This window comes from Xiphophorus hellerii, chromosome 20, assembly GCF_003331165.1.
Source record: "Xiphophorus hellerii strain 12219 chromosome 20, Xiphophorus_hellerii-4.1, whole genome shotgun sequence".
NCBI classification, from domain to species: Eukaryota; Metazoa; Chordata; class Actinopteri; order Cyprinodontiformes; family Poeciliidae; genus Xiphophorus; species Xiphophorus hellerii.
The window spans coordinates 31167803-31189055 of NC_045691.1; the positions used below are offsets into that span (position 1 = coordinate 31167803).

At 39.8% G+C, this 21253-nt stretch overlaps 1 protein-coding gene across 2 annotated transcripts; it reads left to right on the forward strand.

Annotated features, from left to right (window-relative positions):
- The first annotated feature begins 7218 nt into the window (after positions 1 to 7218).
- On the forward strand, positions 7219 to 20517 carry p3h1 (prolyl 3-hydroxylase 1). Of its 2 annotated transcripts, XM_032550379.1 has the most exons (15): positions 7220 to 7749; positions 9662 to 9814; positions 10554 to 10743; positions 10828 to 10959; positions 11724 to 11863; positions 12741 to 12830; positions 12940 to 12992; positions 14393 to 14520; positions 14600 to 14727; positions 14830 to 14925; positions 15814 to 15964; positions 17333 to 17450; positions 17540 to 17615; positions 19508 to 19648; positions 19761 to 20517. In XM_032550379.1, exons 1-15 carry the CDS (start codon positions 7285 to 7287, stop codon positions 20187 to 20189), a joined length of 2490 nt encoding a protein of 829 aa, XP_032406270.1. In that variant the 5' UTR covers positions 7220 to 7284; the 3' UTR covers positions 20190 to 20517. The 2 variants fall into 2 exon arrangements, with proteins under 2 accessions (XP_032406272.1, XP_032406270.1); XM_032550381.1 differs by lacking the exon at positions 17540 to 17615 and having other exon boundaries at positions 7219 to 7749; positions 19761 to 19971.
- Positions 20518 to 21253: the final 736 nt, after the last annotated feature.

Sequence of the window (21253 nt, forward strand, 5' to 3'; positions counted from 1 at the left end):
CAAAGCTATGAGAGATGGTGATGTACCATGGGTGGCTGCATTCAATTTGCAGCGCATTGATGATGACACAAACATTGAAGGCACCCCAGTTATTACCCCAGATAATATTAGTGCGGCACAGAGGGATGATGCTGTCACCTGTGAGGTGATAAACCTGAAAATGAAGGGGTGGAAGCCAAACAGTAAAGATAAGAGTCAAATGGGTCGAAAGACACGCAGGCTTGTAAATGAGTGGAAAAGACTAACATTGGACAGGGAAGTGTTGTAAAGACAGACAGCACACAGGAAACAGCTAGTTTTACCCAGTAAACTGAAGCAAACCATGTTAAAAATGCTACATGATGATATGGGACATGTTGGTGCTGACAAAGTCCTCCAGCTTGCCAGAGAGAGGTTTTATTGGCCTTTTATGCAAAACGACATTGAAGATTATGTCATTCGTCAGTGCAGTTGTGTCGAGCAGAAACAACCAAACAAACTTCAGAAAGAAACAATGGGTTCAATAACAACCAGAGACCCTTTTGAGCTCATTTCTGTAGATCATTTGAACCTTGAACCAAGCAGAGGTGGTTATGAGTACATTCTGGTACTGGTTGATCATTTTACTCGCTTTGCACAAGCCTATGCAACTAAGAGCAAATCAGGCAAAACGGCAGCTGAGAAGATTTTTTTATGACTTTATTCCCCGCTTTGGCTACCCTGAAAAGTTACATCATGACCAGGGAAAAGAGTTTGAGAACAATCTGTTCCACCAACTCCAACAGCTAGCAGGAATAACCCATTCTCGAACAACTCCATATCATCCCCAGGGGAACCCAGCTGAGAGTCTAAACTGAACTCTTCTTCAGATGCTTTGCACCCTGCATGAGGAAAAAAAAATCTGAGCGGAAAGACCACCTGCCACACACAGTTCATGCACACAATTATACTAAACAAGAGTCTACAGGTTACTCACCTTTCTTTCTTCTGTATGGCAGAGATCCCTGTTTGCCAATTGATTTGCTTTTTGATTTAAAATCTGAAGAGAATCAACATTCTAGACATGAGTATGCACAAAAATGGGCTCCACGGATGCAGGAGGCATATAAAATTCAGAGAACAGTGTAAAATCCTCTGCAAAAGAGAAACAATATTATGATCGACATGTTAAAGGGGTTGCATTACAACTAGGAGATCGGGTTCTTGTAGGAAATCTATCTGAGAGAGGTGGTCCAGGGAAACTCCGTGCTTATTGGGAGAAAAATATTCAGTGTTGTTCACAGGATCGGTGATGGGCCCATCTACCGTGGACAACCAGAAACTGGAAACAAAACATTCCGTGTTTTGCATCGTAATCTACTGCTACCTGTTAATGAATTGCCCTTTGAACAAGATGAACAGATTAAATCCTCAAATCAAACACGAAGACAGAATGAATGCCAGAATCATGACAATCTGACAGTTGAGCAGAAATATGAAAACTCTGACGAGGTAGAAGAGTACAACTATGTCCTCACAACTGTTCCTGTTTATGAAAGGAGTAAAGTACGCCCCCATGTTCCTCAGCCAAATGTCCACAGTAATCTCAGAGCAGTAGCTTCAGAGTTCCAGGCTGCAAAACATTTAACACAGAATGCTGACATGCAGCAGCAAAGTTCAACAGTTAGTGGTTGTCCGAGAATTTGTGCCTCCACTGACTAAAGAACTGTATGGAGAACCATCAATCAATCAATCAATCAATCAAATTTTATTTGCATAGCACATTTCAGCAGCAAGACATTTCAAAGTGCTTTACATCATTACAAACACAGAAACACAATGCAACATAGAATCAATAATCAAAACAAAGCATTAAGTCAAGTTCCATCAATAAATTTGTAATTGATTACATTTCAAATACAATTCTAAACAGGTGGGTTTTTAGTTGAGATTTAAAAGAAGTCAGTGTTTCAGCTGTTTTACAGTTTTCTGGAAGTTTGTTCCAAATTTGTGGTGCATAGATGCTGAAAGCTGCTTCTCCTCGTTTGGTTCTGGTTCTGGGGATGCAGAGCAGACCAGAACCGGAAGACCTGAGAGGTCTGGAAGGTTGATACAACAACAGCAGATCTTTAATGTATTGTGGTGCTAAGCCGTTCAGTGATTTGTAAACTAACAACAGTATTTTAAAGTCTATCCTTTGAGCTACAGGGAGCCAGTGGAGGGACTTTAAACCTGGTGTTATGTGCTCTATCTTCCTGGTTTTAGTGAGAACGCGAGCAGCAGCATTCTGGATCAGCTGCAGCTGTTTGATTGATTTGTTGGACAGACCTGTGAAGACGCTGTTGCAATAATCAAAACCACTGAAGATGAATGCATAGATGAGTTTCTCTAGATTTTGCTGGGACATTAGTCCTGTAATCCTGGAAATGTTCTTCAGGTGATAGAAGGCCGACTTTGTAACTGTCTTTATGTGGCTCTGGAGGTTCAGGTCAGAGTCCATCACTACTCCCAGGTTTCGGGCTGATCGCTGGCTTTCAGTTGTAATAACTGAAGCTGTGCATTGACTCTAGATCTATAGCTCTAGATCGTTCCTCTTTAGGTCCAAAAATAATAACTTCAGTTTTGTTTCTGTTCAACTGGAGAAAGTTTTGGCACATCCACACATTTATCTGTTCTAAGCATCTGTTCAGTGATTGGATGGGCTCTGAGTCACCTGGTGACATCGTAATGTAGAGCTGTCTCCATCGATGGAGAACGAGGTGGAAAGTGGAGGGATAGTTCCAAACCTGGCATTCACACACCAGAGGAGGAAGTGCTGCCAGTAAGGAGGTCAGCCAGAGCTGCAAAACCTAGAGAGCTATTCACATATGACCAGCTGGTCAATCATCCTATCACTCATTGCAGCCTGGAGTAAATCTGATGATTGCATGTCTTCCTTGCCCCATACTGTCTTACCAAGCTACATCTGACTGTATGCCAATATGGACATTTTAGGGCAATGACACTTTGACAAATGACAGACATTTCAAGCGACAAACCTGACTTTTCATGGTTATATTTGTTAATTCTATTCCAGATATCTGGAGACATTTTTTACAACGGGGGAGAGTGTAATGGGTTGAGAAACAGTAAAAATTAAAAATTAATACACCCCCTATTTTTGAATGAGAATTGGTCTTGTCTGTTGTCTTTTTCTTTTCTTTTTTCTTATGTATATCTACGTGTTTGTTGTGTGCATGTATGCTCCAGTTGACACACACTGGACCTGCTTATCAGTAAGGGTGTGAATATTTCCAATCTCTGTAACTGATGTCGCCCTGTCGGATCACTTCGCTGTTATCTTTGAAAGTTCTTTATCTTTTAACCCACTTGGACAAACAGCAACCATCACAAAACGTTCTCTCACTGAAAACACAGCAGAAACTTTTAATCAAATCTGCTCTTCTTCCTCACCCCTAAGCTGTAATGACGTAGATAAGTTGGTAAATGATTTTCAGTCTAAAGTTTCAGATATTATTGATTCCATTGCCCCAATTAAAATGAAGGTTGTGTCTGGTAGGAAGAAATCTCCCTGGAGAAATGCACAAACAGTTAGATCTGCAAGACAACTCTGCCATAGGGCAGAAAGAAAATGGCGTAAAACTCAACTTCACGTTCATTGTGACATCTATAAAGAAAGACTACGTAACTATCATTTAACACTAAAACATGCAAGAGAGGCTTTCTTTGCAGATGTCATAAACAAAAACATTAACAACATTTGCAACAGTTGGCAGAATCACAAACCCTCCTGTGATGTTACCGCCTGAATTCCAATGTATTGCTGCTTGCAACCAGTTTTCCAGCTTCTTTTCAGAGAAAATTCAAAAAATCAGAGCATTAATCTGTACATCCACTATAAAGTCAGTACCAATGCTGTGCCCAAACAAAACAAATACAGGAAAAATGACCCAATTCCAACTACTTAATTATAAAACCCTACAGGAAATTATAAGTCAAATAAGCTCCAGTTCCTGCTGTCTGGATGTTTTACCCTCACATTTCTTTAAGAAAGTCCTGCCTGTTATTGCTGCTGATCTGATCCAGATAGTAACTCATCGCTCTCATCAGGCGTTTTCCCCCAGGCTTTGAAAACAGCAGTAATCAAACCACTTATAAAAAAGAACAATCTGGACAAATCACTACTGCAGAATTACAGGCCGACCTCTGACCTCCCATTCATCAGCAAAGTTATTCAAAAAGCTGTGTGTAAACAATTAAATAGCTTCCTAACAATAACCAACCGCTTTGACTCCTTCCAGTCTGGTTTTCGTGCTCACCACAGCACAGAGACCGCCCTCATAAAAGTGTTCAATGACATCCATATAAATACGGACTGTGGGAGAACCACAGTGCTGGTTCTGTTGGACCTTCAATTGGAAACTTCTCATCAAAGAGGTCAAAGGTCACATGTGGGGTACCCCAAGGTTCAATCCTAGGACCCCTCTTATTCAATATTTATATGCTCCCACTAGCTCAGGTTATAACAGGAAATAATATTAGCTACCATAACTATGCAGATGACACACAGCTCTACATTACGATGTCACCAGGTGACTCAGAGCCCATCCAATCACTGAACAGATGTTTAGAACAGATAAATGTGTGGATGTGCCAAAACTTTCTCCAGCTGAACAGAAACAAAACTGAAGTTATTATTTTTGGACCTAAAGAGGAACGATCTAGAGCTATAGATCTAGGGTCAATGCACAGCTTCAGTTATTACAACTAAAAACCAGCGATCAGGCCTGAAACCTGGGAGTAGTGATGGACTCTGACCTGAACCTCCAGAGCCACATAAAGACAGTTACAAAGTCGGCCTTCTATCACCTGAAGAACATTTCCAGGATTAAAGGACTAATGTCCCAGCAAAATCTAGAGAAACTCATCCATGCGTTCATCTTCAGTGGTTTTGATTATTGCAACAGCGTCTTCACAGGTCTGTCCAACAAATCAATCAAACAGCTGCAGCTGATCCAGAATGCTGCTGCTCGCGTTCTCACTAAAACCAGGAAGATAGAGCACATAACACCAGGTTTAAAGTTCCTACACTGGCTCCCTGTAGCTCAAAGAATAGACTTTAAAATACTGTTGTTAGTTTACAAATCACTGAACGGCTTAGCACCACAATACATTAAAGATCTGCTGTTGTTGTATCAACCTTCCAGACCTCTCAGGTCTGGTTCTGGGGATGCAGAGCAGAACCAGAACCAAACAAGGAGAAGCAGCTTTCAGCATCTATGCACCACAAATTTGGAACAAACTTCCAGAAAACTGTAAAACAGCTGAAACACTGACTTCTTTTAAATTTCGACTAAAAACCCACCTGTTTAAATTTGTATTTGAAATGTAATCAATTACAAATTTATTGATGGAACTTGACTTAATGTCGTGTTTTCATTGTTGATTCTATGTTGCATTGTGTTTCTGTGTTTGTAATGATGTAAAGCACTTTGAAATGCCTTGCTGCTGAAATGTGCTATACAAATAAAATTTGATTTTGATTTTCTGTGCAGCACTTGATACTGGCTCAGATTCCCCTGGATCTGGTGCTGGTAACATTTAGAAGTATATGAATTTAAAACCTCAGCATTTTGTGCCTAAAGAACGGCTAAACATTTATATATTTCTAAACGTCCAAAGAGAAATTGAGCTTCCACAAAGATTTAAGGGGGACTTACATTGCTAGTTTTAAGTGCTGGAGAGAAGTTACATCATACGGCATCATGTGCTTCGGTTCTAAATATTATATATATATATATATATATATATATATATATATATAATATTATTTTGTTTGTTTGTTTTGTTTTTCAGGGCCTTGAATTGATATTAGATGTGAATATCATCTAAAACAAATGAAGTAATTACAAGATTATCCCAGTCACCCTTCAGATCATTATTGAACAATTTTATGTAACTAGAAACACAATTCTGTGTTTCACTTTATGACTGAAAATAGTTTGAGTTCTTTGTTTTATTCAGTTGCCTCTTCCCATTAACACCTGAACAGAATCATGGTTGACCTTAAATAATCCCATCCCCCATCAGACACGCAGAACTCAAAATGATATCGCCCTCTGGTGGCGATAAACACAGGAAAGGAGAAATGACTCCTACAGATTGTATAGTTGGATCGTAAATGGGACACGTGTCTATCCTGAGACAATAAAACAATATAAAACACTCCTTGACATTGTTTCGGTTAAGACCCCTTGTCAGCTGCTCCGAGATCCCCTGAAGTTTTTGACCTTTAGGTTTTGATCCTGAAGGTCAACCCCTCCCCCCGATCCACACACCAAGGGAAATGTTTCATTCTTTGACATGAAATCAGAGCAATCCACCATCCAGACATGGATGTTGGTGAACACTTTGAACTGTGATGCGTCAACAGCGCCCCTCTGTGGACTGATACGGTAATAAATGCAATACCTTGAAAAGGACTTGTGCGCCGCAAAAACACAAAATCCTACCAGGTATTTTTTTTCTCTCTCCCCTAAATTCTCATGCAAATATCTTAGTAGACTTGAAATGAGACAAAACTGACTTACAAGCAACAATTCAACAAAAATATATCAGCTGTTTTAAGTAAATAATTCCTTAATATTGATTTAAAAATAATACAAGCTCTAATGTCAGTCCTAACAGATTTTGACAAGACATTTTCCCCATGTTGTAAAAAAATTAAATAAATAAATAAATAAAAATAAAAATTGTCCAGTATTCCGACTTCCTCCCACGGTTCGTACTGTTGGATTCATTTTTTTCCTCTAAATTTCCCTTAGATATGAGTGTGCGTGTTTCTCACTATGATTAAGTGGTGACCTGTCGAGGTCACCAGATCTCACTGGAGATAGACACCAGTCCCTTCACAATCCTGCAACATAATTCATATCACACTGGGCTACATTGATCATTTCAAGTAACACTTCCACAAAACCAAAAATCTCTACAGTGGTTGAAGTGGCTGTGGGTTGAAAGGTTGCTCTGCGAGATTAAAGGATTTCTCAAACATGCATGGAATAATCAAAGCAACACGCCAGGTATGTTTCTGATGAAGGAATAACATTATATCATTATAACATGACCAATTTTTTTTAGCTTTAATAATATAATAATAATAAAAATTGTGTACTTTTTTTGTGTGTGTGTCAGTATGTAAAATATTTTGAAGGTGTTGGGGGTGGAACAGGGGTTCTCAAATGTCCAATCCCGCCTCCAAACTACAGTTCCTGTCTGGGGGAGAAGGGCCTCCTTCTCTGTGCTGTCCTGGCTCCGGACCCCATCATGGGACCCCGCAACGCGCTGATCTGGACATGTCTCTGGCTCACTGCGGGCTTCTGCAGGCCAGACTCCAGTCTGAGTAACTCAACTTTGGTGCCGTATGATTTCCTCTTCGATGCGGCGGTGGAAGCCTACTACAAAGGGGACTGGCTGGCGGTCATCCTGAACATGGAGAAGGCCCTCAGGAACAAAGCTGCGGTCCGAAACGTGAAGGTTCAGTGTCGGCTGCGTTGTGACAACCAGTCCGCTCTCGGCGAGCCGTTACGGGGCTTGGAATTGCCAATCCCCGGGGCCGGTTCGGTGGAGGATTTAAGCTTTTTCCAGAACATTCTGAAGCGGGCAGACTGTGTGAACTCGTGCGAAACCGAGAAACTCGGTTCTCCAACTTTGCATCAAGTCAGCGAGGAAGTGGAGCTGGAGTTTGGGAAGAGGACTCCGTACAACTACCTACAAGTGGCCTATTTCAAGGTAACTTCATGGTCGGATTGTAAACTTTCTGCTTGATTATGGATTTCATATTTTCATTCAGAGCTGAGACAGGTCTGCCTTGTAGACACCCAGCCCCCTCCTTCGGACGGAGACTTCTCTGCCACGTCTTAAATTGAATTCTGCCTCTACGCAAATCTGACGTTGGGACGTAGAAGTTCAGCATTGTGTAGTTTGAAGAGTCGAAAATAGCGGAAACACTGGAGTTTGTAAAAATAACTGTGCGCTTCTTGGTAGTCGGTCGTTTCATTTTTAACTATTTTCAAGGCTTCTTTAGGTTTCTATGAAGTGAAAATATTCTGTGTTAACCCATTTAAAACTCGGCATTATTTTAAAAACTGCACACAATCAGATATATACAATAACACAACACACGTTGTCAGAAATAATATCAGTTTGGCAAAATGCAGAGAAATATGTAAAACAGACAAAACTACATTCCTTATTCATCTTATGGGACCACTGCATCCATCGATTTGAGTATCTGTTTGTATCTATGATATAGACAAACACAGTTGAAGCCAGAAGTTTACATACAGCTGTTCAGATCTTCTAACAGCTTCTCCACAGGACTGAGATCAGGACTATGCGATGGCTGCGCTAAAACACTCACTCTGTTGCCCTTAAGCCACTTTGTAACCACTTTGACTTTATTGTCCTTTTTTTTTTTAGATCCATCTGCACTCAAGCTTTCACTTCCTGGTTAATGCCTTTAGATGTTACTTCAATATACAAAAGATGAACATGTATATAACAAATGTAACTTCAATATTCCCACATAATGTCCTTTCCTCACGATGCTATCTGTTTCATAAAACATCCCCACAGCATGAGGATGGTATTGCCGGTCGTACAAGCGATCCCCTCTGGTTCCACTTTAGTCTCATTATGCATCCAAAAATGAAAGTCTTTGTCCCTGTGTGCTTTTGCAAACTGCAGTTGGACTTTTTGACGTTTCTTTTAGAGCAACTGCTTCTTCCTTGCTGAGTGGCTTCTTAGCCCATACTGGTATAGAACAAGTTTCACTATGGACACTGACTGTCTTACCAGCTTCAGCCAGCATCTTCCATTATTCTCTGGCTTTTGTTCTGGGGTCGATTTGCAGATTTTGGACCAAGACTCGTTCACCTCTGGGACACAGACGCCGTCTCCTTCCTGAGCCGTCTGATGGTTTTACATTCCCATCATGTTAAACATCAGCATGTGAACGTTGCTCCCAAGGACGAACCAGATTTGTGCAGCTCTGCGGTTCTCTTCCTGATAATTTGGCCGTCTTCTTGTGACTTTCCAATCACGTCAAAGCTGAAAGCAGAGTGCTCCAGGTGTGGCCTTGAAATACATCCACAGGTGTGCCTCCAATTAACTCAAATGTGTCAGTTAACCTATCAGCAGTTCCCATAGCAATAGCAATCACCATCTTGGATTTCTCTCCTAGTCTAGAAACATGGTTATCATTCTGTATGTTGACTTCTGATTTTGAAGACATTAATAAATAAGTCTCTGACATATTCTATCTCTCTAAAACGAGAGACGTTTGGTCTGATTTAACCTCAGACAATGAAAAAAATAGTTTATATATATATATATATTTTTTTTTTATTCGGTGTATGTAAACTTCTGGTGTTAACTGTACCTGCAGGGTTTTTCTGATACTCTTAAATTTCTATGGCAACTATGAAATGTGACACCTGCTGTCTGCTTACCTTCATCCCATGTATTGACTACCTCCTTTGCAAACGTAATCATTTCCGTTTCCATAATTGCCAGTACATAGACATTAATGTTTTAGTTCTACTCAGACTGATGCAGGGCTTTCACTGTGCTTCTCCATCTGCTTTGTGAATTTATTTCACCAAGAACGTCCGGTGAACAGAAGTGATCTGTGTCGTTTCAGATCAATAAGCTGGACAAGGCGGTGGCAGCTGCCCACACCTTCTCCCAGGCCAACCCAGACCACCTGGAGATGAAGCAGAACCTGGAGTACTACAGGATGATGGCAAGAGTAGAGGAGGAGAACTTCAGAGATCTGGAGGCGAAGCCACACATGGTGAGAACTAGAGATGCACCAATCCTCTTTTTTCACTTCTGATATTTAATTATTGTTTAATGACAAAGAATTAGACTGAGGAGGTCTGCCGTTCCATCGGCAGAGTTGGCGGTAACTACGGTAGTTACATTTACTTGAGTAACATTTTCGAAAAAGTGTACTTTTAGGTGTATTTTTTTACTATGCTGTGCTTTTTTTCTTGAGTCATTTTATTATGAAGTGTCTCTACTTTTACTTGAGTAAAATTTCTGGATTTTCTACCCACAGAATGGAAAACAAACGCGTTTTAATCAAAACGTTACCAAACAGACACACAGCTGCAGTTTTTGTTGGCTTTGCAAGTTTTTTTGTTGAGTGAAACTGATTTGGAAAATGTTTTTTTTTTTGTCATGTATTTGAATTATTGTCATTTATGTCCTTATTTCCACTTAACTTTATATTTGGCTCCTTCTGGTGATGTAATTTTTAAATAAATTATTTTTTTACTCTTGCTTGAGTAAATTATTAGATCGTTACTTTTTACTTTAGTAATTTATTGGATCGTTACTTTTTATTCTAGTGAAATATTTTGTTCATATTTTACTTGAATAAAAATATTTAGATGTGGTTCTACTCTAACTTGAGTCTAATTTTTGGGTGCTCGGCCCAACTCTGTAGATCAGACACATACCTGACAACCGATACCCGATCTGGAAATTGTTTTCAAAATCGGTAGCGGTTACATTGAGTCTTTCCTCAGGCTGAGTTTCTGCTGGGGAAGAGCTTCTATAGCGACGACTCTTTCGGACTGGCAGCCAAACACTTTGAGAACGCCCTGGAGGAATACTTCACCGCCTACAAGGAGTGCAGAGCTCTGTGTGAGGGGGGGTACCGCTTCGACGGATACGCCTACATGGAGTACAGCGCCGACCTGTTCCAGGCCGTGACGGGTGAGGCAGAGGAGGTGAAATGCGTTTGCACGCCGCGGTTTCATGTTTGATGGCGCTCATGTAAATGCGACGGTTTGTTGTCAGATCACTACATGCAGCTGCTGAACTGCAAGCAGCACTGCGCCGTGGAACTGGCCTCCGCTGCTGGCAGAGATGCTCCTTTCGAGGACTTCCTGCCCTCTCACTTCAACTACCTGCAGTTCTCCTACTACAACAGTAAGTCTGTCAGCCTGTCGACGTGAAATAAAGCCTGACTTGAGCACACGCCGGTGTACAAACACTCTAGTGCAGCTGATACCCGTTGTGTGTTTTCGCATTTTGTCAAGTTACAACTAGAGGTGGATAGTTTATCGTAATAAATTGCTTACCGTGACGGGATTCTGATTTATCTTTGTGATAAATTCCAATCAATGATGTTTAAAAAAAACCCAACTGAAACTGTCGGCATTGTGGGGATTTTTTAAAAAACTATTTTTCTCCACTGTTTGTCAAATAAAAGCATCGAGGCATATCAATAAGTTTGAAAATAGGATGAAATGCAGTTACTGCATACAGCGTGGCGACGCAGAGTCACATGTCTTTATGTGACTGGCTCCTCAAACACATGTGTTACAATTGGATATGTATTTCTAGAGCAGTATAGAGCCTAAATGTTTTGGAGAACTAATTCGGTTTGAACATCTGTAGGATAAAACGAATCGTCCTCACAAGCTGAGCGATCCGGACAACTTCTGCCAGGCAGAATGGGCAAATATTGCTTTGTTAAAATTCCGTTCTAAAATTACAGTAAGAGTGTTTAACTTCCAGAAGTTAACCTAGAAGTTAAGGCACCCCTCAGCACTCATGTTTTGCTGAAAACTGTTCCATTCAGAAAGCTTGAAATGAGAAAATAAAACTCCCAACCCAGCTCAACCCCAAGGCAACCTGACCTGACTGAAGCAGATGATGCTGATGCTCCTCCCCCCTCTTCCTTTCTGCAGGTGAGAAGTATGAGCAGGCCGTAGAGTGTGCTAAGACCTTCCTGTTGTTCCACCCTGAGGACGAGATGATGAACCAGAACCTCAACTATTATTCCGCTGTGCTGGGTGAGGAAAAGGCCGCAGCCATATCAGCCAGACAGGTACTGCTACATTCACAACGCTTGGCTTGATCGATTTTTATCAGTGGTACCGCTGAAGGACAGCAAGACCACCTTTTTAATAAGTGCCGACAGAAAAAAAATACCAGTTAAACTCCCCATCAAGAGGCAACTTCGTTTTTTTTGAAAATCGGTTAAGTTTTGGTTTGATGCTCATCAAAATGTCATGTTCTTCAGTTGCAGTATAAAATATCTTTTTTTGCATCAAAATTTCGATGTGCTTGTCAAAAGAAATAGTCCTGAAATGTTTTTTCTTTTTTAATTACCTATGTATTTTTCTAGAGTAAGACAATCTGAACCTTTGAAAATGTCTTTGTAGATCAGAGTTTGTTTTGGCTTCGGTCCTACACTGCAAAAACACAAAATCTTTGCAAGCATTTTTGATCTCGTTTCTAGCTATCAAGTAACTTCTCAGAAAGATACAGCAGCTTGTTTCAAGTCAATAATTCTTTAATATTGATGAAGAAGTACTAGTTTCATTGGCAGATTATTTCACTAAAAAACATCCTGTTATAATTGAAACAATCCGTCACTGGAACAAGTAGTTTTTCATCAATATTAAGGAATTATTGACTCAAAATGAGCTCAAATGTCCTGCTGAAAAGTTATTTTTAAGTTAGTTTTGTCTTATTTCAAGTGTAAGATATTTTCATTTGAAACTAAGCCAATACTACTTGGTAAGATGTTGTGTTTTCGCTTTTATCACTATTGCTATGAATTTAGGGCTGACGAGTTTGGCTCTCATCTAACGAGCAAAACATTTTGAACCACAAAGAATAGTAAAATGACTGATAATTAGTTGACTTTGTGTTTATTAGATGTGTCACAAGCTTGGATTTGGTGTCTGCTCTGTAACCAGGTGGTGAAGCAGTACATCCAGCAGTCCATACTGGAGAAGGAGCTGCTGTACTTTGGATACGAAGCTTTTGGAATCACCTTCGTAGATCCGGTGAGAAGACAAAAACTGCCCTCATCCCGTTTTGCCTTATCGTTATGGAACGCCGATAACTGAATGTTCTCTTTTTGCCATGTAAATGTAATGTTGTTGTCACTGCAAGGACACCTGGACTCCAGAGGATGTGATGCCAAAGAAGCTGAGGAACAAACACAAGTAAGATTCACGGCACTTCGGCAAATTGAGCTAAGCATTGCATTGCAATGTTAGTTTATTCTTGACGCCTCTATTACAGTAGGTGGGTTTTCAATTTGCATGTCTTATGGATGTGAATTTCTTACTTTATTCGGCAGAATATTTGCTACTGCAGAAAGCCCACGTGTGTTAGACTTTAACCTGCAGAAACGTTTCACGCAATCTTGCTCTTAATGGGAAGTTTCAGGAAACAAATCAAAAATGTGTAAAATTACACACAAATGTGCTAACGCCAACAACCAAACAGCTCATCAGGTATTTGGATACTTTTGTTAAACTGGCATAAATTTTCCCCACCACAATTACATGTTTGCTGCGAAACGTGCCACATCATGTGGCACTAATGTCCACATCCGACATGTAAAAATTAGCTGTGATGTAAGAAATCGTTGAATTCATCTTATTTAGTAATTGGTACATCGTTAACTAGAGTACACTCGCTCGAAAAGGGCAATTTGCTGAAAGAAAAACACACTCAGAGCAGTAGTGAAGCCAAAAACAAACAAATTATAAAACAAAACAAAGCAAAAAAAAAAACAAAAAAACAACAACAACAACAAAATATATATATAAACAAATACACAATTTACATTTAAGACAAAACGCCTTTCTCTGTAAGCATGTTCTGCCCAGAACTCCTCAAGTGGCGTAGTTTTAGTTTCCCCGGGTTTCTGGTCCAGTCGACAGTGAATTCATGGAATAGAAATATGCTTTTTTTTGTCCCACACCGGGGACATCCGAATGCCAATTGAATTAGCATTTTAGTGTATTTATTACATTGTCTAAGAAGGATATAGTGGTTTGTCGTGTCCTTCTAAGCTCCAAAACCAAAATTTGACCAAGAAGGGCCCTGGGTGTCTGGATTCTTGGAAGCATTCAACTTGGTTGTTTGAAATATGTAGTGTATTTCCAGCAAAACATAGAGGTCAAAATAAAAGTTGACTTAATTTGTTGTCAAAGTTTAAAAAGTGGTAAAAAGAAATAATTTTACAAAAACTTCCCTTCATCACACTGGACATCTAACAAACAAAAGATATTGACCACACACCCAGTGGGTTCTTAGTCTCTGAAATTAATAGGAGGGTCTAAAAGTTATCAAAGTAATCAAACTATTGCAAAATATAAAAATTAATAACAGATTTTGGTTCCAAACTAACAAAAAAAAATCTAAATTGACAGTATTATTTTAAAAAAAAATCAACATCGTTAAAAGAAAAATCTGCAGAACGTGGCACATTTCTTTCATCCAGTTGACCGTCAGAAGAATTGATAGTTGCGGGCCTACACACAAGCTCCTGCAGTGTGAGTAACGCTAATCTCCATCTGCTCCTCTGTCACTCTGGAATGACTGCGTATCTCAGAGCCGAGAGAGAGACTGCGGCGAGGATCACGGAGGAGATCGGAAACCTAATGAAGGAGATTGAAACTCTGGTTGAGGAGAAGAAGAAGGATTCTTCGGACATGGCCAAGATGATCGCGCCCCAAGAAGGTGACCGTTCAAACGCCAGAGTCCACTGGGACCCTTCATCCGAGAGCTACAGAAATGTACTGTGACCTGCTTCCTCTAGGGGGTGCAGTGCTGTACGATAACGTCAGAGTTACCATGACGTCCAAGCAGCTGAACGGCTCTCAGCGGGTGCTGCTGGACGAGGTGATCAGCGACGATGACTGCAGGGAGCTGCAGCGCCTCTCCAACGTGAGTCCAAGCGAAAAGGAGCTTCGTCCTGGATGGCTTTTGTGAGAATTTGACCAAAAGAGCGTGTCACGTCAGCGTAACGATCCTACACTCCTCTCCCAGGCTGCCGCTCTGAAAGGAGACGGCTACAGCGGCCACCCATCCCCACACACACCTAGTGAGATGTTCCAGGGGGTCACTGTCCTGAAGGCTATCAAGGTCTGCAGCGCCACACACTGTCACACAATCACAAACATGTTTTATTTTACAGAGTAGCGGATGACTGGGTTGTAGAAAACTTATGGTCACCTTCTTGAAAATAATGGTCGTTATTGACAAAAGTGATTATGGTTAAAAAGAAAAATATGTATATATATATATATATATATATATATATATGTTTTTTTTTAACCAAAATCACTTTTGTCAAAAATGACTTAGGCCATTATTTTCAGGGAACTTATGAATTACATAAGTTTCATAACCTCATAAGTTTCCTGAAAATAATGGACTAAGTCATTTTTGACAAAAGTGATTTTGATAAAAAAAAAACAAACAAACAAACAAAAAAAACCCAAACAAACAAAAAAGACTATTTGTTCCAAAATATGATTATTTTAGGATATGATACATAATTATATATTTTTAAAGTGTGTCTTGTCACCTCATAGTCCAGTAAACTCGGTTTGATTGGACCAAAGTAGCATTTTCGGCTGGTGCTGTTCACTTTCTCTCTACATTGTGTCAAACGATTCAGTCATTACAAAACCTGTTCCCCTCCTCGCCTGTGGTGGCGCTGCACCAAGAATCACTGAAGGAAACGACACAAAAACCTTAGAAGAAAACATGAGCGCAACTTCAACTTCCCTCTTCACTAAACGTAAACAGACATAGTGTGGCACCAGATTCTAGAGGTTGTAGGATTTCTCTTTTGTCATTGGTAAAATACCTCGAGCCATTTCTCACCACCAGCATTAGATTCTGACGTTTGTTTTGGTTTGTATTCACCCAGAATGCCGAACAGATTTACACACAGACTTCTCTCTGCGTGTAAAAGGCTCGGCTCGTTGCATGCTGGCCGTTATATTGTGTTTTTATGTTTCGTAGCTCGGCCAGGAGGGAAAGGTTTCTCTGAAGAGCGCTCGTATGTTCTTCGACCTGAGTGAGAAAGTCCGCAAGGTGTTGGAGTCCCACTTCCGATTGGACACGCCTCTGTACTTCTCCTACTCTCATCTGGTGTGTCGCTCTGCCATCGATGGTGAGCTCAGCCACTAGGGGGTGATCATGCTCTCTGTCTGAGACTTGCACAGCTTACGGAAAACCGCTTCCAGTTTCTAGTGATGAGACTAGTTCAGTCTAATGTAAGAGTAAAGTTAGAATTTTTTTTTTAATGAACAGTAGTGCAGGGTGTGTTGTTTTAATGTGGGTTTTTTTTTTGTTTATAAAGCACAAACCTTACTGTTGTCACCAGTTAATGACAGAGTTTATGAACGTGACCAAGCCTCAAATGCCAGCTACTTCCCATTAAAACACGAAAGTGAAATTACTTCCACATATAAGATTGTAGCTCCACCATAATCAAAGACAACAGTAAATGATTAAATAATTTAAATAATTAAATTAAATAATTTGGTGGGGATTGAGTCTAACATAGTGTAAGACTTAGATGAAGCTAATATTGATGCAGCTAACACAAATCTGCTGCAGAGCAGAAAATGCAGTGACCTTAAACCTAAACGCTGCAAATATATATGTAGCACATATATGATCTAAGCACACCAGTAAGTCGACATCTGAATGATTCAAATAAATAGGGTTTAGGAGTGGCCTAGTCAAAGTCTGAAACTAAATGAAATTGAGATTCTGATGCAGGATATTACAGAGGCTTTCCTTGATCAATTCACCCAGCGTGGCTCAATTAATACAATTCTGCACAGAAGATTGGGTCAAAATTTCTTCCTGGCAAAGTAAAACATGTGTTACCAGTTAATCAGAAACACTTTATGGCAGATATTAGGTTGACATGCAAATCATTTGTTTTCCAAATTTGCTTGAATAGTTAACTTCCGTTAATAAAGAACATGATAATGTGAAAACAGCATTTTGTGTTTCCTCAGATTATCTTGACTTGATATTTAAATGAGTTTTATGTGCGACATCTTAAACATTCTTGCAAACCAGGCAGCTCACAGGTGGGGTGATTTCATTCCAACTGACTTTTGAAAATATTTTCTGTCATTTGCAATTTATTTATTAAAAAGGAAATTGAGCAAAAAAAAATATCTGATATGAAAATATCCAGGCAAAATTATGCCAGAAGGCAAAAAAAAAAAAAATAAATAATATTTTCTCTGCAACTTAAGAAGAAAATAAGGTATTTAATGTTAGAGGTGTTTCTCATAAGCTAATTTTTAGTTGAACCCAGGTTTTGCTGCAAATTTGTGCACTTAGTTACGGTGAGCCAAAAAAAAAGAAGAAGTAAAAACGGAAGAAATATGTAAGCAGCAGAATACTTTTCCATGGCACTATTGTTACTCTACCTGGATTTGTCAGCCTGATGCGCTGTAGGTCAGAGGTCGTGTGACAGTGGGATGGTTAACTTGTCTTTCTGCCGCCGCTCATTCAGAAAAGCAGGAGGACCGGAAGGACCTGAGCCATCCTGTTCACGTCGACAACTGTGTCCTGGTTTCCGACCTCAATCAGTGTAAAAAAGAACCTCCTGCTTACACTCACAGAGACTACAGGTGAGGTAAAAAAAAAAAAAAAAACACATTCTGAGGAGACCTTTGTGTTTTTTTGTTTTCTGCCTAACGTTGCAGTGTCATTCTTTCAGTGCCATCTTGTATCTAAATGATGACTTTGAGGGAGGAGAGTTTATTTTCACTGAGCTGGATGCAAAAACAGTCACCGTAAGTAATAGTTCCACTTAAACACATCATCCCCACAGCGATGGGAAAATGAGTGACACTAACTGGGGGGCATTTCTGGAAGATTAGTGTTCTGAACAAAAACATGTTCTCGTTGGAGTTCATCCAGGTTAAAATGTTCGTAGTTCACCATCTACATGTTTTGAACTAAGTTCACAGATCCAACTACAACTAATTCTTTCTGATTTCAAATAAAGTGTGTGTATTTATTAGTGCCACTGCCTGTCCTTTATTTTATTGTTCCCCGTTGTCTTTGCTCGAGAGTTAAATTCCTAAAACATGTCTTATTCGCATATTTTAATATGTTCATTCACAGAAAAGAAAACTTGGACAAAAAAGTGTCTGTTTTAGCTGCTGTCTTTACTGCGATCATTCTTAATCCTCTTACTAGCATCAATATGACGCAGATGAGATTTGTCAGGAGTTTTCTTTATCCCTTTAAGCTGTTATTGCAAAGTCAAAAACCCACCGTAATTCAGAATAATGGTCGAAAACTGGAAGCAGAAGTCGTCTTGGACATAAAGTACTTTTCACACAATTATTTTACAATTATTAAACTATGCAATGAAGAGAAATTTAGGGCGCATAAATGTATTTCTTATCCAAAGTTAAATATCCAAAGTTTACCCTAAAAGAAACTGCTTAAATTCACAACATATCACTATACCACCGATGTTCTCAATATCTCAAAAATGTGACCTGAACTCATGAATGCAGTGTTTAAAATGTGTTTGTGCACAACACTGAGACAGAGGGCGAGGGGTGAAGACAGTGTCCAAAAACGCTTTTTATACTGAGGTCCACTTAACCTCGTTGTAACTACAAATGTGAAATTCAGCAACATTTACTACGTTTTGAACTTAATGGCCAGGATAATAGTTTTAAGCAATACTAGGCAATACCTCTATCTCCAAACGAACACTCTTACAAACAGAGATCACACATGCAGACTTAATGAGATACAGTTGCTAACTACGCTAACTATTTAAACTAGACAAAGTGACAATTACTGCAGAAATTGCTAGAGAAAAGAGAGGGGGGAAAAAGAAAGCGAGAGAGGCGGGAAAGGAAAGGAAATAAGAATGGAGCAGAGAAAGAAGCACAAGAAAGAAAAGACCCTAGAAGTCTGCTTGTGCACCTGCAGAACGAGAGAAAACAGAGAAACCACTGTGAGAACTCACCGTTCTAATTTATTAGGGCCGGGAGTTTAACACGTTAATTACGATGAATCAATTCCGTAGGTTTTTAACATATTACAAATTTTAACGTGTTTAACCAAATTTTTTTTTATAAAAAATTTTTTTACACACAAATGTCCAGACTCTGAACTTTTGTATTCATGTGTTTCCGGTACGCACCGATCACAGACGTCCCCGGTGCTAACGACGTCGGCGTCCACATCCACATTCCTGAAGAAGTTTCATGAATGATCAGGAGTTATTGAAACACTGGAAAGACGAATGGATAGACTATCACTCTGCTCCAATCTGATGATTAAAAAAATAAATAAGATTAGAAACAAAAAATTTATTTTTTGTCACGTGTTTGTTTAATCTATAATTTAGCAACAAAAAGGGATTTTGAATTCAAAATGTTTCGTATCTTGTCAATATATTTTCATTGCTTTGCTGGTTACGGGCCCTGCCATCAAGTCAAATTTTAAAATGTGACTGACTGATGGCCACACTTTTCAGATTTTTGTAAGCACATAAACGTGTCCTTTATCTCGCCTCTCATAGTGCAACGTGTGACACAATGGTTCATCACATACAATCCTAATATTATAAATAGATGTAAAATGCTGCACTGTGACGATGTTAAACGTGCTGAGCGTGTCGCCTGCGTCGTAACGTTCGTCTTCATGCCCTCTGCAGGCCGAGGTTCACCCCCGCTGCGGCCGCGTTGTCGGGTTCGGAGCAGGGAAAGAAAACCCTCACGGCGTCCGGGCCGTCACTAAAGGTCAGAGATGTGCAGTGGCTCTGTGGTTCACCTTGGATCCCACTCACGAAGAAAAGGTAACGCATCTAAGACTCGTCCGCTGACTTCGCTCAATGTGAACAAATAAAAAAGATTTATTTGGAGGTGTTCTTTTAAATTTGCCTCTTTTTTTTTTTCTGCTCTTACCAGGAGAGAATCCAGGCTCAGGACATGCTGAACATGTTTTCCACACCTGTAAATGCAGAGTTCAGCCAGAAAGAGTCACAGGACTCCGGTGAGTCTGTGCCGGCTGCTTCACAGGCTGGCCAGTTGGCAGCGGATAAACGGGAAAAGAAACTGGACGCAGCTTCTGCCGGACGATCAGCCGATCGGCTAGAGGGCACGGCTGAGAAAAAAAGGACTACCAAACCTGCTGCTGAGGCCAAAGCTCCGGCAAAGGCAAAAAACAAAGCTGGAGACGCAACCAAGGCCGCAGCTGCCACCAAAGCCGCAAAACAGAAAGCGAAGCAGGGCAATAAAAAAGGTGCAGCTCCTGCCGCTAAAAAGACGATTAAAGGTTCTTCCAAGAAGGACTCAATGTCAGCCTCTGAGAGCAAAAGTGGAAAAGAGGAGCTGTGACGTGTGCAGGTGTGAGTGTGTCAATGTGGCGTCTACTTTTTTTTTTTGTTTTTACTTCTCAAGGTCTTCACTGTGGATGGATGAATAAAAGAAAATGGCGTGTTACAATAATTGGATTTGCTTTAGAATGCATTATTGGGCACCTTTCATCGCGGGAAAAAAGTGCAGTTTTGCGAAATATATTTATTTCGATACGGCTGAGAAACCACATCGTCCTAGCACAAAAAACCCGCTTAATCAAAAGTTTAAAATCAAGAGTTTAAAAAAAAAAAAAGTGAATTTAAAAGTACTACGTAAACTTTCTGCAGGGACTGATCAGATTTCTTTGGGTCAGAAGAAATGCTTAGAGCTTTTCTTCAAGTTGCCTCCGTGTTCAGGATTTATTAGCACAGCTGGCTTCTACTTTAAAAAGTAGCAGTTCAAAAGTCAAATTACAATTCAAATTAGCATGTCAAGAAACAGACAGAGGAAGGTCCGCTTTTGTCTCATCAGTCAGCAGAATATTTTCCCCAAAGTCTTGAGGATCATCATGATATTTACTGGGCAGATGTGAGATGAGACTTCATGTTCTTTTTGGCCATCAGTGGTTTTGGCCTTGAACTAGCCCGCTGCATTTTTCTCCAGTTGTGGATTATGGCTCTCAATGTGGTCTGCTGATCTGCCCAGAGTCTTAGAAATGACTTTTCTAGGAAAGGTTTTGTTAAGTTTGACCAGGTAAATTGATCTCAGCTTTCTAAGAAAAAAGTAGATAGTTTTTGATCAAACACAAGGAACACTTACTTTTTCTTTTCTTTTCTTTTTTTTACACAGAACCAGGTTGGTTTGGATAGCTTTTTCGGTAACACTTTATTTGGTGTGCACAAGACTGACAGGACACTGTCATAAACATGACATAACAGCTGTTATGAACATGAAAGAGTCTTTATATGCTACTTTTAATGCATCTTTAAATGCAAATATGCATTCAAAGTTTCATTAAAAGTATCAAATTAGCATTATTTAGTAAATAACAAAATTTTTATCCAAAGTTGCATTAAAACTTCCATTAAAAGTGTCAACTTTGC